This window comes from Epargyreus clarus, unplaced genomic scaffold (genome assembly GCF_041222505.1).
Source record: "Epargyreus clarus isolate Ecla_fem2 unplaced genomic scaffold, WU_Ecla_fem_2.2 ptg000007l, whole genome shotgun sequence".
Lineage (NCBI taxonomy): Eukaryota > Metazoa > Arthropoda > Insecta > Lepidoptera > Hesperiidae > Epargyreus > Epargyreus clarus.
In genome coordinates this window covers 10,027,772-10,050,298 of record NW_027332215.1, presented here as the reverse complement: position 1 = coordinate 10,050,298, position 22,527 = coordinate 10,027,772, and the positions used below count along the sequence as shown (strand labels likewise).

At 36.4% G+C, this 22,527-nt stretch overlaps 1 protein-coding gene across 2 annotated transcripts in view; it reads left to right on the top strand.

Annotated features, from left to right (window-relative positions):
* The window catches only part of LOC140743362 (homeobox protein caupolican), a 134,269-nt gene that overhangs the window by 81,576 nt on the left and 30,166 nt on the right, over positions 1 to 22,527 (top strand). For both annotated transcript variants that reach the window (XM_073074538.1, XM_073074539.1), the window contains exon 2: positions 8,679 to 9,047. In XM_073074538.1, the coding sequence (XP_072930639.1) occupies positions 8,679 to 9,047 (369 nt within the window). The remainder of the gene's footprint in view (positions 1 to 8,678; positions 9,048 to 22,527) is intronic.

Sequence of the window (22,527 nt, the reverse complement as noted above, 5' to 3'; positions counted from 1 at the left end):
GTTAACGCGAGTGTCGTTGACGCGTCCATAACATGGAACGCGTTGGGGCCGCGATCGGTGACAGCAGTGGAAGGACCACGGTCCGAACCTCATCAAATATTGATGACTAACTGAAAGCCTCTATGGATGGACTTGGACGTTTACCTCGTCTAGCATTGGCAGACGAATTTACTAGGCGCATGATAAATGAACCACGCCCGTTTCAATTATGCTGGATTACCGCAAATGTTCGATAGGCATTGAGAGCTTTGTTTTTTGAACTAGCGAATGAAAGGGTGGAGGTGTGGAACAACTATAAAAGGTAGCGTTGAATTGAAACATGCAGGTTTAACTAAATCGTTTTAAGCTTTGAATGCTTAAAGAGAAATAGAACTGCCTATTCTTAACTTTCAATCAACAAGTCGGTGTCTAGACATTAGATATTTAAGTAGCTCGGGATCTTCAGCTTTATGAGGCTACCTTGAATCGATCTTAATTACATTCGCTTCCTTTTTCCTCCTTAAAGAATTCTACGGTCTGAATAAAAAAACTATGAAATGTGACCTGTCCAAACCGATCGTTATACCTCTAGAAGAGCCGAATAAAATATGTTAATATTATGTAAATGGGCGCAGTGATTAGCCGCGACGATTGCTTGGCCACAAATCTAAATTAGTGACTGATATGTCTCATTAATTTTCGGAAATTTCGCGTAAACAATGATTTTTGATAGTCTGCCTTAGGTAGATAGTTATGCTACATCTTATAAATGTTATTGAACTTGATTTAGAATTACATTTCAAACATTAACTAATATTCAGTTATTAAAATATCTAATATTCAGTTGCTTCAAATGGGAATAATGTTTTGATAACAGACATCATGCGTATTTACTCACTACTTATTAACGAGGGATCTCATATAAGACAACAGATCCACACAGCATAATAATATCTCATAAGTCCACACTGAACACTAATCCGTTCCCCTCTCTTTGCAAAACACTTTTCATTTGACAGATTGGTCTAAATTACTGGGAGCTTTTTTATTTAATTTAAGGGTAATAGATTGCAGAGTGACGTTAAGAAGTGTTTGCTCTGTCGTCCTACTACGGTCTCGTTCTGAGTAGTTTTTATTGGAACTTCTGTTGACTCAAGCAGTCAAGCGCGCCCCGTTGCTCACCCTCTCTGTATACAACGACATAATATCGCTTATATTTGAGTTGATTCACCCCCTGAATTGTATCTTTTCTTTACGTTGTTATTGTATAAATTTTCTTCTCGCCAATATTGGGGTAACCCTTCCGATTGATCTTCCCTATTAGCTTTACCGTCATTATCTTGCGTCTACTCACGTTACTAATTTATTGTCATGCTTGTTTCTCTAAAATGTATACAAAATAACATTAAGTTAAGTCTAATGCGGTGTCAACATATAAATATACTCAATTTATGAATGTAAATTTCTACGACCAGATTTAAGGTGTCGATGGATCTCAATCATTGTCAACCAAATCTGGTCCTAAATTAGCTACATGCCTCTTTATTTATCACACATACTCATGTCTCAGATATCTTCGGGCCATTCATCTCTTACGTCATTTATATCAATAAAGACATCAGATTATGCGGTAATCACAGCTCAATCAAAGTACTTTATAAATTGTAATTAATAAAATAAAACATTATTAACAACAACATATCGCGTTATATCAGTGTACCTACATACTAAATTTTATTTTTATTAAGAAACGACGTAATCTATACTACTGAAAAATTGTAGTTTGTCTGATATTAATCAGAGTTGAGATCTAATATGCTGTAAATTATTTAGTCGCTAACAGTCACCCATCTAACTAGCCAGCGCGCCCGACGTTGCTTAACTATGTAAAGCGTTTAAAACCTACACAAGCCACGGGGCATCTAAATAATGTATTCAAAGCTAAGCCTAATCTAGTTACTAGTAATTATTAGTTTGAAACTCATAAACATATACGAGAATCTAATACAAGAGTTCCATGTTCCACTAATGAATACGAAACATTATACAATTTTGTTAAGTGATGCAAGTACCAGAACCTGTTTAGAAATTGTGAGTTAACAGACAACCTACTAAACTACGATCAATCAATTATTCAATAATGGACAAGTACATTTACAAATACAATTTGTTTTCATCACAGCTCCAATTTAAAATTAATATTTTAGTGATTATCTCTATCTATTTAGGTATCTGCCTATAGACAAGTACATTAGGTCTGTTTGTGATTTTGTTTAATTGCCATTCAATATGATCACAATTCATGGTTACATTTGATTTTATGATATCAAAATGTAAATTTTAGTCTGTCTGTACGAACTAAACTGCGTAGCAGGTAAACCTACTTTTTTAACCGACTTCAAAAAAGGAGGACGTTTCTCAATTCGACCGTATATATCTTTTTCACAATTATAAGAAAGGTATTCCAACTCAAAGAAAATATAGCAACTTAGTCCACGCATGTGTGACAAACATGTAATATTACATGTAATACTACAATGTTATTTGGGGTTGATTACAGATATATATGACCGCAGTGACCACTCACCATACGCTGGATTACATGCGTGTCTACTACTTCAATTTCATAAAAAAAACTTTATTGAGTATTTTTATTCCCTGTACCTACTCTTAGTATGAGTTTTTACGTTTTTACAATAATTACTGTTTTGGTATTTGTTTACGTATTTGCCTATACATTTCCAAACAGCGCCCCTAGCGGATTGTATCAGAACTGATTGGAAATTTATGTGAAATACGTAAACAAAAACCAAAACAGTCATTTTTGTCAAAACTTAAAGACTCATACTAAGGGTATTGACTGGAACTCAGTTAATAATTGTTACTTTAATAATAATAATAAAATTAATTTTATTTACCCGATACTGTAGTTTCGTTTCTACTATAGTTATGGAAGAACTTATTCTATACTACGTTTCCGACCTACCTATATAAATTTACCTATCGTCCATCGAGCGATTGTGTATCATTGTACAAGCGTAGTAAAACATGAGCTACACTATTCTATACTTAATTACAATACACATTACGACTATAGTTGTATCCAACATTGATAAGCGCTATTATAAGCCCACTATTGAGTACGTTTTCAAGTAAATAGCATGTTTTCGTTCTACAAATCTAGTTACAATTATGAACGTTGAGAGCTTGTTTTAAGGTACAAGTTTCGTAGTGAGTTTAATATTTTGAGTCGTTTTATCAGCGAGGGGCGTGTTATCATGGGGATTGACAACAGAATCAGAGATACCTAAATATCGTTGTAACGTGCCATAATGACGGCGTATCAACTATCGTTGAATATTACTAATTACGGGTTCGCACGCAACAGATAGCGCTATGTCGGTGATGTAGCGAATATTGATATTCGCGGCATGTCGCTTTCATGTTATTTTCCAATATCATTAAACATTATATATTGTTATAACCCTTTATAAAATACTTGTTTCTATAGGTACTCTACATTTATATGTCTCTCTCTAGAATTTATCGTAATAGATGCTATTAACTCACACAAGGATAAATACCTACATAAATACCCGGACCTAGAATTAATAGGTCATTTAGGCGTTTGTCTGGCTAGGATTCGAATCATCAACCCTTTGGTACCCTTATGACCTTTGACCCTTTAACCACCTTGAGCGGTCATTATTTATATTTTCAACATCATCAACAAATTATTGTCCACTACTGTACTCACTACTGGGCACGGATTTCAGTATGAGATGAGTATATTCTATCATACTGAGTGTGGACATTTCAGAACTACAATATTTTTTCTTACAGAACCCTTATGTATGTAGCATTTCTCATGCCTTTACTTTACACTGATCATACATAGATTATATACGCCTCAACCGTTAGAGCAAATACCTCCTTTTGTTACTCGAACCGTTCCGAATATCTCCTTTTATTACCTACTTGATAATTTTCGATATAGTCGAATATATTAGATATTGGTGTCGTCACTAAGTGGCGGCCCGCTTTGTGCTCAGGTGCGTACGATTTGCACCACTGAGCGCCGCGCTCCAATTTCATCGCGCCTTATGTTACCGACACTATTAACCATTGTGGAACTTCAATGCCTTCTTGAAAATATATTCTTTAACACCTTTAGTGGCTATATACACCTGTTTTTAATATCAGGAATGTAGCTATAGTTACGTTAAATTTAAATTGATTACAAGTGCACATTCCTTGTTCACACTCTGACAAGTAAATCTTTCCGGGTTCGATCCCTGGTCAGATCGATATCTGAAAGATGAATTTGGATATCCGTTCTGGATCTAAGTGTTTGTGTTTTCGTCTTTGTGTGTGTCCATGGCACCCACGACACAGAATCATAGTGTGAGAGAGTGTAGAAAGCGTATTCTAAACCTAAGTTGATAACAGATGCGTTCTCAATACTGAGGATATGTGCTAGGATGTGAGGAGGATAAGGCTAGGGGCGCTGATTGGAAATGTATGGACAAATACGTAAACAAATACATAAACAGCCATATTTGTAAAAACGTAAAAACTCATATTAAGGGTACTCTACCAAAAATCTGTTTTTCTACTTATTTACCCCTACACGTGCATTGTTGGCATATAATTACCTAAGTCATGCAAGTCTAATCAATTTATCCTATAAAGACAATAGGCATTATATAAGTTAACAGCCTTTAAAACGATTTAGTTCATGTAATAAGCTAAGCTTGTGCATTTCTTATCAATATATTTATAATTATATGCCTAATTAGGCACCTAATTAGGTGTAATTAGGAATAATGGCTCATTACCACAACATTTCATGGCTAATTAGTCAATTTTACCAAGGTCTTTAAAAATCCTGATAGCAATTCGATTTTGTTGGATATCAATTATTTTCACTTGAATAATATTAAAAATATAATCAATACCTTAATAACAAATAATACATTTATTTAAAAATATTATTGTAACACAACCGAATAAGAACTTTGTGGCAGCAGTTTATAAAATTTATTAAATGATGTCGCTATTTGGCATTAATCTCTTTGACAATCACAAGGCTTAATAGTAGCTTAAGTTAAGAGGACTTAACCTGAAAAAGAAAATAATATTTTTTTAGGCAATATTTTGAGAGGTACGAAATACACATTATACATTTTGTCTGGTCCGCCCCGTGTCTGACACTATAGCAATGTCCGTAGACACAATAGCAGAGTACGCCCTTCAGTTGGGCACTAAAATGTCGCTCGCTCGTTCTCTTTGAAGACGATTCGTTTTGATTAAAGAAAACAAGTTGGTGCACTCAAACGAAGCATTAGTGGTTGAAGTGGGGTCGTCTGTGTGCACAGTAACTCATGCTATTATTTCTGAGTCAACCTTGCCCCAATATTTGATCAAATCTTTTGACGGACCTCTTCCCATACCTTTAATCTTACCGCCAACAAACACGTTATACCGATAAATAGTATTGTATGGATAAATTTGTATTTGCCGTGTTAAATAGGCCGCTCGAGCGCTGAAGGACTTTTGGATTAACCGCGTTATAATAAAACGCACTTACAGCTATGTCATAGGTGAATACGCAATCTTTTCTGATTATTTTACATATACCTATATCTTTCCTAAGTATCTATTTTTTTTATTATTAAGGATAAGGCGTTCGAACTTGGTCCTTGAGGATAACTACGCAGCTGTGACCAACTAAAGACTTTAATCCTATCTTGGCTTGGTTATTATAATAGGTGATCTGGAATGATGTGGCAATGCTTACCAAGTACTTAGTTGTGAAACACGCGTGCCTAGTTATTACAGGCACGTAGATACAAGAGAACCTTAACCGCAGTGCAATCAAAGAATGAACCGTAAATCTAATATGAGCTACCGAAATCTTTCACCAGACCAATAAGATAGAAGATGACACGAAGATGCATATCTTTTCTTGATTTATGACGAATAATTATTCGCGGTGGGTACTGATTAAGACGTTAATCAATGTGACAGGTTGAACCGTGTCGCAATCCAATACGGGATTAATTTAAACTAACCACAGATACAATGTAGAGTAGAGCGCGAGACGTGTTATTGAAATAGCTACCAAATAATTGTAGGTATTCCGTATTTGAGTATAACATTAAAGTCTGTTAGTAATTTCGATATTATTTATAGAAGCATAAATAAAAAAGCTGCACTAAACTAAAACATTTTTTATTTAACAGTACCACAACAGAATGTATCATCACAGAATGTAAATATCGCCAGAATGAAATTATTGCCAGGACTTTTTCAGAGGAATCTAAAAATAGAAAATATCTAAAATATCATAATAAACTTATTAACCAATGTTACTAAGATTTCAAAGTCATAAATTAAATTACTCATAATATGTCCAGTATTCTAGCAACTTTGTTGGTTCGCCCACAATGTACAATAAGCGGGGCAGTACGCTTCAGTATTCTTTTAGGTTAAAGACAGTGTTACCAGCTCCACTACTTCCTACTCCTTATACCTATATGTCATCTGTACTTAGTGTCAAAATACACTTAAAGGTGGTAGAACTCTTTGTGGTTTGACCTAATAACAACAATGTTAAGCGCTGTATGCTGGTTTGAAGGGTGTGGTGAGAGAGACATACTTTTCTGAGGCGTTCCACCTTAGTCCTCAGGTGTAGCGGCGCACCTGTAGCCGACTTTAGGTAGGAATCTAATCCTATCTGGGGTTGACTACAGATGTTCATGGTTCGAGCCAGTAGCCACTTAACATCAGGTGGACTGCATGCTCGTCTGCTACTCGTATATTATATAATAATAAAAAAAACACCATCAGATGGACTGCTTGCTTATCTGCTACTCCTATATTATAAAAAATATAAATTTATTTCAGTTTAACTTCAGCTTTAGTATAGTGTCGCAATATTGATAAGCGTTGATGGTTCAAAGATCAAACTGGACCATTCTTTAATTTAAGAACATAAAGATAAGATGTGAAAAACGTTTGATCACGGAAGAGTTGGCGCCATCCGCATTATCATGGATCTATGAAGAATATTTACGATTTCATAATAACGTCGCCACAACATTATGTGCAGCGAAGTGGTAGTTAGCGAGCCAATTATAATGTGAGCACAGATTTCTTTCAATCCAAACAAGACATCTCGTCGGCGACTATCTTTGATCAATCATGTGCTAATTCAAGTCCACGCTTTTATTTTGTTATAGCAGCTGTTGGATTTCTTATAGATTGAGTTGAAAAAATATTTAACTTTCGTCTGTGGTATGTGGATTTCGAATATGATGTTGAAGGACTCTTTGTCTAGAATTGTTTGATGATGGTATGAAGAGGAAAGGCCGTTTTAGCATCTAAACATTATTTCACTTTCAACAACGAAGCATATCAATACAGTCCAAATTAAAAACGTAGGTATTCGAGACTTACTTTTATACAAATATCACATAAACAATATATTTGTAGTAGGTATTTTATTTCACTACTTTTTATCATGATTGTCGTATGACTTGTAAAACTAGTTTTTGAACTATCTGTACCTGCTTAGCTTAATCTTTACTTTACTTTAGAATATCAATTATAGATATACTTAGGTACATTACAAAAATTCTTAATGATATCACAACAAAAAAACGAAATTTAAATTTAAATTTGAATATTCACCTCCCTTTTACATGTCTTAAAACGTAACGACATAACACAATACATGTCACTTTGAAAATAACTCCCACAATAATCGTGAAGATTATAATTTAGTAGTAGGTACAATAGACGTAGTTTTAACAAACCCCACATACGCTTTTTGCAACGCGTTCACCCCGATCAATAGGATTACACGTGGCCGTAGGTTGCGTGAATCGAATAGATGCCCTACAGTACCTATGTTATATACCTATAGTACCTGCGCCTATAGGCCAGTTCGTTCGCGTGACGATACCCGCCGACTGGTTTATTGACATCATAATTTACCTTTTCCCTTATCTATTTAATGTTCATCATGAAATTCATAAAAGTCACAATACAAAAAACATTATACCGGTTTATTGCCTTTAGCTCTGCCACCTTCCGCCCCGTTGACCTAAATAGGTACTGAACCCGCAACCTGACTATGAAATTGTTTAATATTCAAACGAAATTAATATTGCAGTGCCCATGGGTAGTACTGATAGTACCGAATTGCAAGTGCACGCCAAATTAATCACCATAGGATATCGGGTTCTAGGTAGCGTAATCTCTACCGAAATGTTCATGTTTCGATGCTTCAAAGTTTGGCAGTTGTCCTCAAGTGTTCACAAATCACTTTGTCTTCAAAGTTTGCTACGATTGTACTAGTATGTGACTATGTCAATAAATCAACACGGCATATATTACCTTATAACTGGCCGTAAAATTTTGATTTTCTGACACACTGAATTTTTTCTTATTAAGAAATTACACTCTATAAGAAACATGTTGCGAAATGATATTAAGGTCTAAGAGTAAATGCCTACCTGAGACCGGCTTCAGGAGAGACTCTTATACAACATCAGGTTCTTGGGATTACAAAACATATTTTTAATTCCGTATTACCTGCTTACCCTTACATCACCATAATTATGATACCTCAAAATCTCTAATTTTTAAAAATATGTTAGTGGCCAAAGTTGAGAATTGAATTCCTATTTCAGTTGCTGGTCGGCAGTAGCGGGGCGGGCAACGGCGGAGCAGCGACTTCGCCCGACGGCGGGTCCAGTTCCGCCCCGCCACTATCACCCGGCGGCTCCGGCGTCGTCGGCGGAGCGCTGTCCCCGGGCGCTGGCAGCCACGCCAGCACCCCGGCGGCCTCCTGCTGCGACACACCCCGCCCCATCATCACAGACCCGGTGTCCGGACAAACGGTCTGCTCCTGCCAGTACGACGGCGCGCGGCTAGCCCTCACCTCGTATCCCAGGCTATCCAGCGCCGCCGTTGGCGTCTACGGAGCTCCCTACCCTTCTACGGATCAGAACCCCTACCCCAGCATTGGCGTGGATAGCTCGGCTTTCTACTCACCACTGGTATGTATTTTTACTTATTGATTTCTGACATGTTCGTTAAATGTAACTTACGTAACGATAATAAGGTTAACCAAATCAATAAAAAAAATCCATCAAGAATTTAGAATTTTCATTGGTGATACAGTTTACTTAGAGCCATTCGAGGTCTAGACTAAGTAATATCCAGTTCTGTTTCTTCCTAAAGCAGAACAAACACGGCTGCAAATTGGTACCAATAGGTCGTTTGCCGTTTGTCCGTATTCGAAGCAAGGTTTATCGCTCTCGACTGCGATACGTGTTTGGCTTTTCTGGCGTAGCGTGCGAGCCAGCTCCGAACCGGTCCGTGAGCGCTGGGCCAGAAAACCACCGACACCTCGCAGACCGCGCCGACGCCCTGTCACGAAACATTAATATTTAAACTCGAAATATAAATTCGGAAAGCGACCGCCATTATTATACCAATTACACCTTATCTCCTTTATGTCCTGAAGGACGCGTTTACGTTATTCGAAACGATGCAAAAGTTCGCACATTTTTTTCGGAAGCGGTTTTCAAAACGAAGTAACTTTATAAATCCAATTTGCGGTCGCAATCGGAACGGGTAACACATCGGTTTAGCACCTTGTCTGGTGGAAAGGGGGACAAATGAGCGGTCGTAGTATGCGGGATCCTTAATCCCTATAAGGGAGTACGCTCGCAAAGAAGCGAATGATGTACCTACCGTTCTTCATATAGAAGCGGCGCTCGCTTAAAAAGCCATGAGTGGCCCCGACAAGACCGCACTCATGCACTCATTGTAGCGCCGATTCAATTCTATTCGTTTCATACAGTTTAAACTTCAGACAAAGAGCACATGTGAAATCCTTTAAGCCCAGAAAATCCTATCGAACGAAAGATGATCCGCTTTTTGTCAAACGTTAAGAGGAAGTTTCTCGCCTTAATCTTAGAGTGTTGAAACGTTCATGACGGAAGTTTTGGAAGCGCAATTCACGCCGCCTTTATGATTTAGTTCCCTTCTTTGTTGTGCTTCGCGGTTCGCATGCGACGTCGAATTTACTTTTCGACATTATAGATTGCAGCAGAGATACCTTCGAAATTATTTCTGAATATTACGCGCGTTAAAAATAGGAGTTCATTCAACTCGTCGCGTAATTACAATATCATGGCAGCTCGCTGTAGGTAATTGTGGATGCATCCTAAATCGCCGGCAGTGAGATCTCTATCTGTCATTGTATTTAACGAGGTCTGCAGTAGGTATCTACGCTCTGTGACCCTGTACATGTTTAATAACAGGTGTTTGAATGTATGTATGCTGTCATTGTGTGCCGTGTGCTCATACCTAACTCACGACAAGCCCGGCCGGTTCCGTGCAAGCGACAATTTAGCGAACAATGACGACGCTCTACCACAAAATATACTCCGCGTCTGGCTTCGTAAGTCTTCATTGCGTGCTGCGCTACACCGAGCCCTATTAGTTTAGACATAAGCTACACTTTACAAAGTGTATGTACCACAACCATTGCGGGTAAAAATATTCAACTGCCATTTTAGTACACGAACGACTCCGGTGGCGCCGTCTGTCGCAACTCGGACTTAGCAACAATACGCAGCGCCATCTTTTATCTATTGTGCGCTTTTGATAATCAATAAAATGGTTTCGTTTTTTGCGGTGGTCTCTCTATTGAATCAACACGTTTCGTCATGATTCATTAGCTGTGAAATTAGCGTAGACGTTGAAATGGTATCATTAGTGTTGTTCGCATTCTTTATTTACGCGCCTCAAAGGTTCACGGTAATTTTTTGCTGTTAGTTTAATGTCCATAGTGTTTATGTTCACACTTCAGAAATATCTTCATTGATATCGATTGCTACGCAAATTTTGTAGTTACTTATGTTAAACCAATTTTAACCTATACGATTTAGTTACACTTATTAGAGTCATTTTCTTCTAGTCGGCAATAACAAATAATTACATTTAACTTTAGCTATGAGTTCATGTCTGATATTACGCCAAGCTTATTAGTTTTCTCTGCCACTTTGCAACACAGATTGTTTGTATAATGCACGCTGTAATTTAAAGTAAGGAGTACTAAAATTATCCCCGGCAACATTGGAATAATGTTTAAGTATAACTTTTAGACTTTATTAAAGCCGATAGACCACCCAATGTCTCTGTGCCAGCCTCGCGACTGAGCATAAGTTCACTCTCAAAATTTAGAAACTCTATCTAAATCTAAATCTAGAAACGGATAAAGGAGGGGAGGTAGGGGGGGCTTGAACCCCCCATACTTTTAACAAAGGCGAGATTAATGCTTAGAGAAAAATGAGTTTTTGTTTGTTTTTCGCTAACTTTCAGAGATTTATTCGGGAGCCCCTTCTGAAGCAAAGGGTCAGAAAGGGTTTTTTTTTCGAAAACTCGTCAGTTTTTTTTCACCGACCCCGCCTATTTCAGTGATCTGACCCCCTCTAACCAAAGCTAAGTCTATGTTGTCACATTATTTTTCAGACTATGTTGTACTATGTCGACTTTTTTCTATAATGTAGAAGTAGCAGACGAGCACGCAGTTCACCTGATGGTAAGTGGCTACTACCACCCATGGACATCTGTAATCAACCCAGATACGTTTAGATATTCCTACCTGAGGTCGGCCACAGCTGGAACACCTCGGAAAAGTATATCTCACTTACCACACCCTTCAAACCGGAACACAGCTGTGCCCAACACTGCTGTTATGAGGCAGAAATAGGTATGATGGTGGTGCTGCCGGAGTCGAACCACAAAGGGTTCTTCCACCTGCAATTATGTCACCTTCAATGACTACATATACCATAAGTTTCTTGGGGAGTTTTGTCACTGCAAATTTGTACACACAAATTTGTATTGTACCAATCTTAATCACTAAAAGACAATGCCACAACTTAGATTTGAACCCGGTTGGGAGAATGAGACATCAAGATTTATCCAAGTTACTAAATTTTTCAAACAGTGATGAAATATGTGATTATTATTTACACATCTCTTCGTTTATTTTTAAGCAGTTAGGTAAGTACATGTTATTTGAAAGCAAAGTTTTCCAAAAATAATTATTGGCAAGTAAACATATTGTTTTGTTCAAAAATACGTGAAACTTAATAAATTAAACGATGTTCAAAAATACTTTTATAACTTCCTTTTAGATACAGTAATTGGTACTTAAAAACGTACTTGGGTTAAGATACAAACTACTTGTTTTACCTTAACCCAAGCAATAAATTAACAGTAAGAATTTTTTAAATAATTTACCACTTTTAAATTTAATTTACCTACCTAAAGTAATCTTTTACTGACAATTTTGCAATTTATAAATAACGTTAAAGTGCATTCAATATATTAATAGCAATTTTCTTATTATATATAATATTGTTCATGAAAAATCTATATAATTATTTCGTTTAGTTAACAACACAATATAATTTTCTATCAAAATATTCATGGCTATAAAATAATACAAATACTTTTTCATTTTCGTCGTTGTGCATGTTATATTTAGACAATTAATCCAATAAATAAATGGGCCTCTAAATTTAGCGTGGTATTGTTAGTTCAATGGCTAACAAGGCAGACCAGGTGGGCCCTTTCAATTTACGACTAGTACTCGGATATACATCGTTCTATGACAGATAATGGATAGAGTAGAAAGGTCCTTAAATCGGTATACGATGCTCTGTGTCCATAGCTAGGCAAAGTGGTTACAGGATGCCTCCGACTAAGTGATGATTGACAACTGATGAGTGTTGCATTCAGACGGCTCAGGGCGGTGAGAATGGGGCGGGTCAGAGAAGACTGAGTGTACTGGTACTTTGCTAAAACTTTAGTAATGCTCAGGCAATACTTTAGGTCTTGCTTTTCATGGTCGATCTCCCTGTAAACAATTCATTAAAAAGTTAAGTTATCAGAAATGCGTACCACATTATAATGTTCCACTTATAAATTGCAAAACTTATTTAAAGAAATCCAACATTCGAAATGCTATAATGAGGATTAAACGTAAGTGACAAATTGTTCGGGGGTTATAAAATCCTTCATCAGGAACGGGAGCATGTGTGCAATATATTTCTCGGTCGTTATTGCGAACGGATATCGCTCTGAACCCCCCGACATTGCGTTATAGCCCATTGATAGACATACGACAACGACATCCGAACTTAATTATGACTAAACTTTGTTTCGCAACTGTGACTTTAGTGACTTCGGCTTAAGAGTAATTGTTTCTAATTTGTATCCACGCGAGTTGACCTGTCTTTATTTGATGCCCACTAGATTAAATGTTATTTTTAATAGACACAGCTTGTATTACTATTGGTATGAAAAGACATTTAAATTTAATTATGACCAATCTTTTTTTTGCAACTGTGACTTTATTAACATCGGCGTATTAGTTATTGTTTTAAATTTGTATGCATGCAAGTTGTCCTGTCTTTATTAAATACCCTAAAAAGTCTAGTTTTAATCATAATTAGACTTTGTTTTGTACTGTGACTTTAGTAAGTTCGTTGTAAGTTTAAGAATCAACACAGATTAATTATGACTAAACTTTGTTTTGCAACTATGACTTCAGTATAACTTTGGTACGTCTTAATGTTTTTTATTTGTAGCCGTTCGAGCTGTACCTGTTCCTGTCCTGTAATTTTTTGATTAAAAATATTATTGTAATTGGTACGAAGATGGAAAATATTATTTAAATTTACTTTAATGTAATTAAAAAGTATAAATGTTAAATAAATAATTTTATTTAAAAAATTGATAGCTTTGTTATAATCATTTAGGTACACAGCAACAAAATCTGACCAATTATGGTCAAACTTTATTTGGTAACTATGTTTCTAGTTGATATAATATATTTTTCTTATATGTATAAATTGATACAAGTTTATAATTATCATGTTCGTTCAAAACAAAATAGTGGTTAGGTTTTTTTTTAATTGTAACATTAATATGTCGATGTAGTCCAAATTGAGTACTTTAGAAATCCAATATCCATCTGTGAAATATTAGTTTATTGATAGACATAGGATAATGCCATTGGAACTAAGTTATTCATGTATTCATACAGTTATATGCCATACAAGCATTATGGCATGCAATATGCAATGCAATTTAAAAGGTTTGTAGCGATTTATGCAACCTATATTATTCTGAAGTGTACCTATATTATAATATTCTAGGCTAAATTATAATGAGTGGTTGGACTCTCTATGAAGATTATAGCGGTATCAGTATTTGTATTGGTCCTCTGGTTTGAATAATTTGATAAGAATTCTTAAAACACTTCAACTTAGTCTTATATAGTACCTACCTTTATATAGGACCACTATGCTGATTGGGACGGAATCGTTAATATGATAATCAGGTAGAGAGCATTGGTTGTGCTATTTTCAATCTCAATTTAAAATATCTACATACGTAATAGGTATCTACCACTTAGTAAAATAATAATTCTGTTAGTAAAATAATAATAAGTTTTTTAAACGTTTTTTAGACGTAGAACTGTACCTACCCTTAGTATCAGGTTTTACGTTTTTACAAAATGACTGTTTAGGTATTTGTTTACGTATTTGCCAATACATTTCCAATCAGCGCCCCTAGCGGATTGTATCAGAACTGATTGGAAATAAATGGGAAATACGCAAACAAAAAAATAACAGTCATTTTTGTCAAAGAGTAAAAACTCATACTAAGGGTACTGTTCTTGGGCCAGAAAATTATTTCAAATCGTATCTGAACTGAAGCTAGTCAAAAATAAACAGAGAAAAGAACTCTCAACAATGTCTCAATGTCTCATTCAGAGTCTAATCGCGCACGAAAGTCCTACACTCATTTCATTATCGCGACTAAATTAAAAGTTCGATAAGGAGAAGGCGAAGAAAAAACGGAGAGAGGCCCCGGCCGACTATAAAAACGTAACAAAACGCCAATTTAAATACATCACTAATCTTAAGTCAAAGAGAATAAGTTTAGAAAAAGCGACCAGAGATTCAATTAAAGAAGGGCGATGGAGCGAGAGTAACAACCTGGTGCCACGTGTAAGAAAGAGACAGAATAAATAAATAAAAGTGAAGCGAAATCAGGCGAATTGAAAATAGCCATTAAGGTGTTAATGAGGGTCTTATTAAGCCGTCTCCTCCTAGTGGGTGGTCCGCCTGTAGTGTTCGCTTTGTTCATTAATCACGACAGATTAAGTTCCGACCTAATTATCAAATTTATATCAGCGATCAACAATAGTTGTACGGTAACCGATTAAACTAGTTCCGAGACCCTTTTCGTAACGTAACAGCTTTCTTCAAAATCGTCGCCTTGACTCTTTGACTTTTTGTTTGGGTTTTAAATTTCAGTTCGTTATAGGTTACGTTTTTGATGGTCGAGCGATGGCACTTAAAATTAAATATCAGTTATGAAATTGTTTAAACTGTGTTTAATTTTAAACTAATTAAAGGTATCGTTATTGTATGCCTTTTATTTTGTACTTAAAAATAATCGTTTTATAGTCCTACTGTATTATAGAAGTTATATTCGTAAATTACTCAAAATATTGTAAAGTTTTTTAACAGGTGTTTAGGTATCTAGTATTCAAAATTTTCATTCTAATTTCATTTCAGCATTTAAAATTTTCAACATTATTTTTTTACTAAAAAGGAATGATACAAAAACAGAATAAATAAATTTCTTCTCATAATATAATATCATGAATACATTTTAGTATTACAAGTGTCAGATTAATAAGACATATTCATAAACAGTGAATATTCAATGAAGCAGTAACCTAGGGGTTAAGAAATTCGGCCTCTCGATCGAGGGGTCCGAGGTTCAAATCCCAGGAACACACCTGATTTTTCAAAATAATGTGCGTATTAGAAGGAAAACATCGTGAGGAAACCTGCATACCTGTGAGATTTATAAAAAAAACTCAAAGGTATCTAAAGTCTACCAATACGCACTTGGCCAGCGCGGTGGACTATGGCCTAATCCGTCTCATTACGAGAGGAGACCCATGCCCAGCTGTAGGACGAGAATGGGTTGTTGATGTGATGATATGATTCATAAATACTTCACAACATTAAAAAGAACCCTCCAATATGTAACTAAGTTTCATGACGATGTTTTTCTTTGCAGTTAAAGTAAATAATAGGTTCAAATAGCCACATCACTTTGGACATCATATCAGAAAACTATCGTCCCTGTAGATTGTATTACTAAATAGTTGAATAACATAAATTATATAATCAAATTGGGATTCCAATTTACCAGTTTGTTTTTGCAATGGATCTAAAATTTATTCGCTGTATATAATAATATTCTTGCATTTTTGCTGTTAAACGTAAAGTTTATTATCCTGGAAAATATCATAAATGGGCCATCTGTTTCACCTCCCATCATTCTCTCGCCAATTAATTAGTTACGGACGACCTTGCCTTCTGAGTAATGGCCAAGTTTATTTTATTTCCTTACTAATTAGCTCAAATGGGCGAAAGGAGAGAGGAATATAAAGTTATCAACATCGGACGCACTCTCCTTAAATAAAGGCATTAAAGTGCAGAATCGCAAAACTTCTCAGAAGTAGGCATATTCGTATAATTACCTCTTTGTTTATGGAATTTCTTGGTACTTACTTCGGAAAATATTGATTATACGGTGCATAATATTTTTCTCTCTCAAAGAGAAAATGTACCTAATTATAATGATGTTAATCATGAATATTGTATTGAGAACTCCGTAGAAATTTCTCATTCTTAATTCAGGCGGCTCGGGGTATGTACTTGTACTGTAATTACCTACAAGTTCATTCAATTTGTAATCTCATTCAAATATATTTTTGTTTGAACGAATCGTCGATTGATTTTATCATTGCAGCGTGGACATTAAAAATGAACACTGAATATTTAGTTACAAGCTTGTCCGTGCATAAATGTAGGAGCTAAATTGAGAGCTGTTCGGATCAATTCGTCCAATACTCGGTTGACAATTAGTAAGAAAAAGTATCAGTTAGGCTCTGTGTCGGAACACGAACTTTAATATTTGAACTCTTGTTGATCGCACCGTTTATTCTCCACCGATTAAAAAGCAAACGTGCGAGAGTAACACATTATTGCCACTTGTTCGAACCGCCTCGTTGCTCATTTCCAGACATAAGGTGTTTATTGCAAATTGCTAGTTGCAAAAGTGCGCCGAAAAATGTGCTCGGTATTTTTATTCGCCCCGTAAATGCTGATTTTGGTGTAAGTGAACTTTTATGTTTTGTATTTTGTTGAAAATTTCCATCCAAACCTTTATTGAGAATATAGTATTTTAAACATATTAATTCAATACAATACTAGAACAGTTTTTTCATTAACATTGGTTATGTCCGCGTAGGTGACACATAACGCAACGCCGATAATTTTATAAGTAACATATGTCATTTTTTTGTAATGACAACGTGTCGGCTGAGTGCTAGACTATTTATATATAGTATCAGCCGCCATCGCTTTAATATGGTGCAATAGGACCAGTGAAACGTGGGTGGGCTTATCAGGTACATTGACGATTTGACATAAATGCGTTTTACTTAGATTATGTGACATCCGATAAAATGTTGTAAGGCACCGCCTAGCCGTGATTGACACTCAGCTTGTGTACACAGCGATATCCGAGTACACTTCTGTATCGTTATCTACCGGCGACACATAAGCATCGGAGCGATAGTGCGCATCAGCACCGGGATCGGTCCGTGGCGCGCTGTGTACACAAACAGGCGGCTCGCGGCTCGCGGCGTCGCAACGCCTCGCGGACGCCGTAATCATTTATAAACAATGACCGCCAGCCCCGCAACGCCGCAACCCTCGTCTCACCTCGAAAGCGTTAATTGCTCCGCAAATATACTCATCTTCGCACTAAGCGTTTACTTGCTGACTTTAATGACTGGGTAAACAGAGCGAGCGGTCGCGCGGTCAGCCGCGTCCGGCGGCCGGCCGGCTAATAAATCTTCGGATTTTCCCCGATTTCCCGACGTCCCGCGGTGGACGGCGCCCTCTCCCGCCTTTCTCTTATAAATTACCTACACGGTTTCACTATAAATCAAACAATGGCCGGACTAAATGCATTTACTATTGTTTGAACACACTTCGTACACCGCTATCGCAACCGCACTCGGGGTGATGCATGGTATTGTGATGTCCAGTCAGCGGTTTTGCAGGCACTTTCTTCGTCCCTCCCTTTAATCCGGATCGAGGATATTGCGACCGTTACGCTTAGAGACGTTTGCGATTAAATGTAAGGAATCGACCTACTCGGAAGGAAATGGTCTAATGCGAGTTAATTGAAAGTTCAGAGGGAAGAGCGCATGTTGTAAAATAAACAATTATATTGGTGGCGTTCTAAGCGATCTTTGACCATTAATAACGTAAAGGTGCTTAAACTGACCGTTATCTCGGGCGGAAGTTAAAAAAACTTGATCCGAGCGTAATTTTAGTTGGCCGCGGCGCTGGGCATTAGCCGGATAAAAAACGAGGTGTCGATTGAACTGAAGATAACTAACTACGTTATTATTTAATTTAAGTTTGTTTTAGTATCCCTTGCTCGTTGTGTATATCACTTCATAATTGTTAATGTTCCCTGTTTAAATAACCGTCCGTTGTTGTGTATGAATTAGATTCATTTGAATAGAATAAATTACGACGTCAAATAAATTTTAATCCCTAACCAACTTTGACTACCTACTTTGTATTTTTTTAACTATAATGTGCATTTTGTCTGTCTTAATTAACGTAATGTGTTTCCTTTTGCATTTAGTTAAGGCACATTATAGATCACGAAGTGTTGAAAAGCATGGTATCATGATAGGTACCAATAACCACTCATTCAATTTTAAGCGCATCGTTATTGTTTTGCTGACCATCCGTGGTCATCGTAATGATTACTGAATTTTGAATTTGTGAGCATTTTTTTTATAAAACAGATTTACAACATTTTAGAAAATTAGACACTAAGTTACGAAATATAACCATAACAATATAGATTGTCTTTGTAATATGTAAATCAGATAATTTTAATATGTACCTACCTACCCGTACCTACTCGTAATTATAAATTAAAAAATACATGAGGCTTTTACAATACAATTATTTAAAAGTCTAATCTTAAAAAACATTTATAAGCACTTAACAGTAACAGTAACTGCTTATTATAATCCGTAATCATATGCACACGTAATTATATGTAAATAAAATAATATCCATATGTGTGTGGGTACCTACTGTTTATGTGTTTATGATCATGTCATATTTGATGTTTTAATAGCAGTTCTTATTTTCGAAACGAGTAATTTACAATTCGTGTTGTTAATTGGCGAGTGTATAATTTTCGAAATTATTTTTAATAATTTCCGTTCAGTGTAAGTAGTCTGTTTGTAAAAAGTAGTTAAAGATTTTACGCTGAGCCGTTACAAATACCGCCCATGTGTATAAATAGAATAATGTGTAGTAAATATTGTAGGTATTACTTATTAAAATATGGATATTCACATATATACATATTTTAATATTTTTGGTATAAAAATAATAGATATAAAATAATATTATGTAACGTAGGTAGGATATTGTATGTTGCCAAAGTGTTGAATATTGTTTTAATTATCTTTAAATCATTTGAGTATGAAACGATTCTGAAACTGAAATTGAATCATCAATCAAAACATAAATCTACATAAACACCTATATATTTTTTTAAAATAAGTAATTTAAAAAAATCACTTTCAATATGTGCCTAGCTACAACTAAAATTGACTTTAATTCAGTCTTGGTATACCTACCCTACCGAATGATATTTCTTCTCGAACAATTCACGGGTAAAACACGGCAAGTAAATAGATAATATATTTTTTAACCTATTATACCTTATATTATTTTACTTCTCATATGAATGAATTGAATTATCAAATCTATACTGTCTATATTAATTGATTTATCAAAGCTAAAGAAACGTCGGAGCAAAGACTTCGGCGAAAAAAATGTAACACAATTAGGTACGTCGAAATGGCAAAATTTTATGTCGTTTATAATATTATGACATCGCATCTACTAAAGCTTATTTCGCCATTCAAAAAGGACCACCTAGATATTGAGGGCGCTAATTCAGAATAGAATAAATGATACGTCATTCCCACAATAGCGTCAATGAAGACGTACGAAATGCGTTATAATACGAGTATATTGTGTATTCAGCGGAAAATAGCCTTCGAGAGCCGTTTTACAGTTAGTAAATTTGGAGTAAGTTTTTTGCGAGTTATTGTTGCGATTCGGACAGATGTCACGGGCAGGGAATCCGCGGCAACAAAAGCGCTCCGGGGGCGCTTTGTCCGCTACTCCCCAACCTCCCCGCGTCAACCATTAACACTGACAACTCTAACACTCCACTATCAAAATAATGCATATAATTTATTCAATTTATTTATGTCTGTATTCAGCAACAATAGTTATTGCTCTAAATGGTTTTTAATGTCCTTATTTTATGAGTAATTTATACGTGGAGGTTCTACAGCTGCGTTCTACCCTTCGATGATGGCTATTAGCGAGACATCAGATAAAAGCGATAAGCGGTCGGTCCCGGAAACTCTTATGCGCCGTTTTTCGTATCGGGCGTCGAGTTATTAATACGAATGGTTGGGTTTTCGATTGATTATAATTTAGTGATCGCGGCCACGCGTGTTCGGTGAATGATTACGCGATGTATAATTTATAAAAGTTAGCCGAGCGGAACGTTTAATTGGAACTGTTTTATCGCAGTTCGGGCGCGGTCGGCGCGAGTGACGGGTATTCTCATTGTCTCTTAATGTTGACAATTTCAAAGGTAACTAATTAAGTATTTGTTAATCAAGTATGCATGAAAGGGTTAATTATGAACACGGCTTAACGCGTTCACGTAATTTGCATATGTAATGTATCCTACCTTTGTATTATAAATATAGTATTATTTTAATATTGTGCTTTGTAATATTTTGATTTGGCAGCCGCTAGGTGACTGAAACTATTTAAAAAAAATAGTTTAAAAATAGTTATTAATATAATAAGTTACATACAATGAGCGTGCCTAAAGCATTTTATTTGGACACCTAAGTTGACGTAAAACATATTCCTATCTAGTCGTATGTAAATAACCTAGGTATAAAGATGCCACAAAACAATTAAAATATTATTTCTATTTTGTTTGTTAACGAACTGTATCGATAATAATTTGGTAACTTGTAAATTTATATGCCACATTTTGAACACTATATGTGTTACTTGTTACTTTTAATCGCTTAAATAAGTAGTTAAGCTTATATTCGTCATAATATTCTGTCAAGTGTTAATTGCTTAGTATTAGGAGAATGGAGTTACTTAAGGTTGCGGGTTAGGGCGGGCGCGGATTAAGTCGCCGGTCGCGGCAATGTTGCGGATACGCCGCGACCGCAGACGCGCGACCGCGCGACCGTGGCGCGACCGAATCAATCACGGGCTCTCAATAATTGATCGCTCGCGCTCGCTGCCTCCCCCGACCTAATTACCTCTCTCCCTACACGCGCACGCCTCATTAAAGACCGTCTGTTGTTTGTTCTCCTAATTAAAGCCGAGCTTTATCGGTCTCGGGACCCGTCTAATTGATATCATTGCGACCGTTTACGATCACTGAATTACGGTGATCGGTTACCGTCCGCCGAGCCTGTTAAACGTGACCGCACATTGTCTGCGCCGAGCTCCAATTGACTTGTTTTATCCCGGTTTATTGTTTATTTATTTACGACCCATCGTCTGCCTTCCCGGCTTAATGCATTCACGTATTTACCTACCAACCAAAGCGAATTCCATGTTACCTACGTAATCAATGAAAGTAAATTGACAGTTCACTTTGTATTAACGTAAAATCGCACGAGTACAGTCTACCTTATTTTGCGGACGTTCGCAACGAAACATGTGTGTTTTCGTCGAAAGTAAAGTAATATATCAGCACCCAATAAATACGTAACAGCTCATATCAAAACAAACAACTTAACTTCCAATTAATGCCAATCACTCAGTTCTCTTTAACGAGACGTAAAATGAACGTTTCCGATTGTGAATACAATATCACGCGTAATAAAATAATATTAACTCGATGCCGAATTGCATCGTTATATTGTGACCGAAGTGGAAAATAAGCAATTCCGTTTAAATCACAATCTAGCGATTCTTTGATACCCGTGAAATTGCCGTAACGAAATAAATGTTAAATAAAACGTAAAATAAAATTATTGTGCCTCCACAAACAAATAATTGGAACGGGAACATACCTACCCGAAGCGCGCCCGTCGTCGCTCGTTTTATAGCTTATTTGGGGGAAAGCATTATTGAACTTAGCCACGGTGTCTCCGCGATATCCCAATATGGGTCTTAGGGCTGACGGCGCAGGGTCCCACATGCCCTGCCGGTGAACGGTTGCGTCACCACCGTGCGGCATGAAATGACTTTTTCG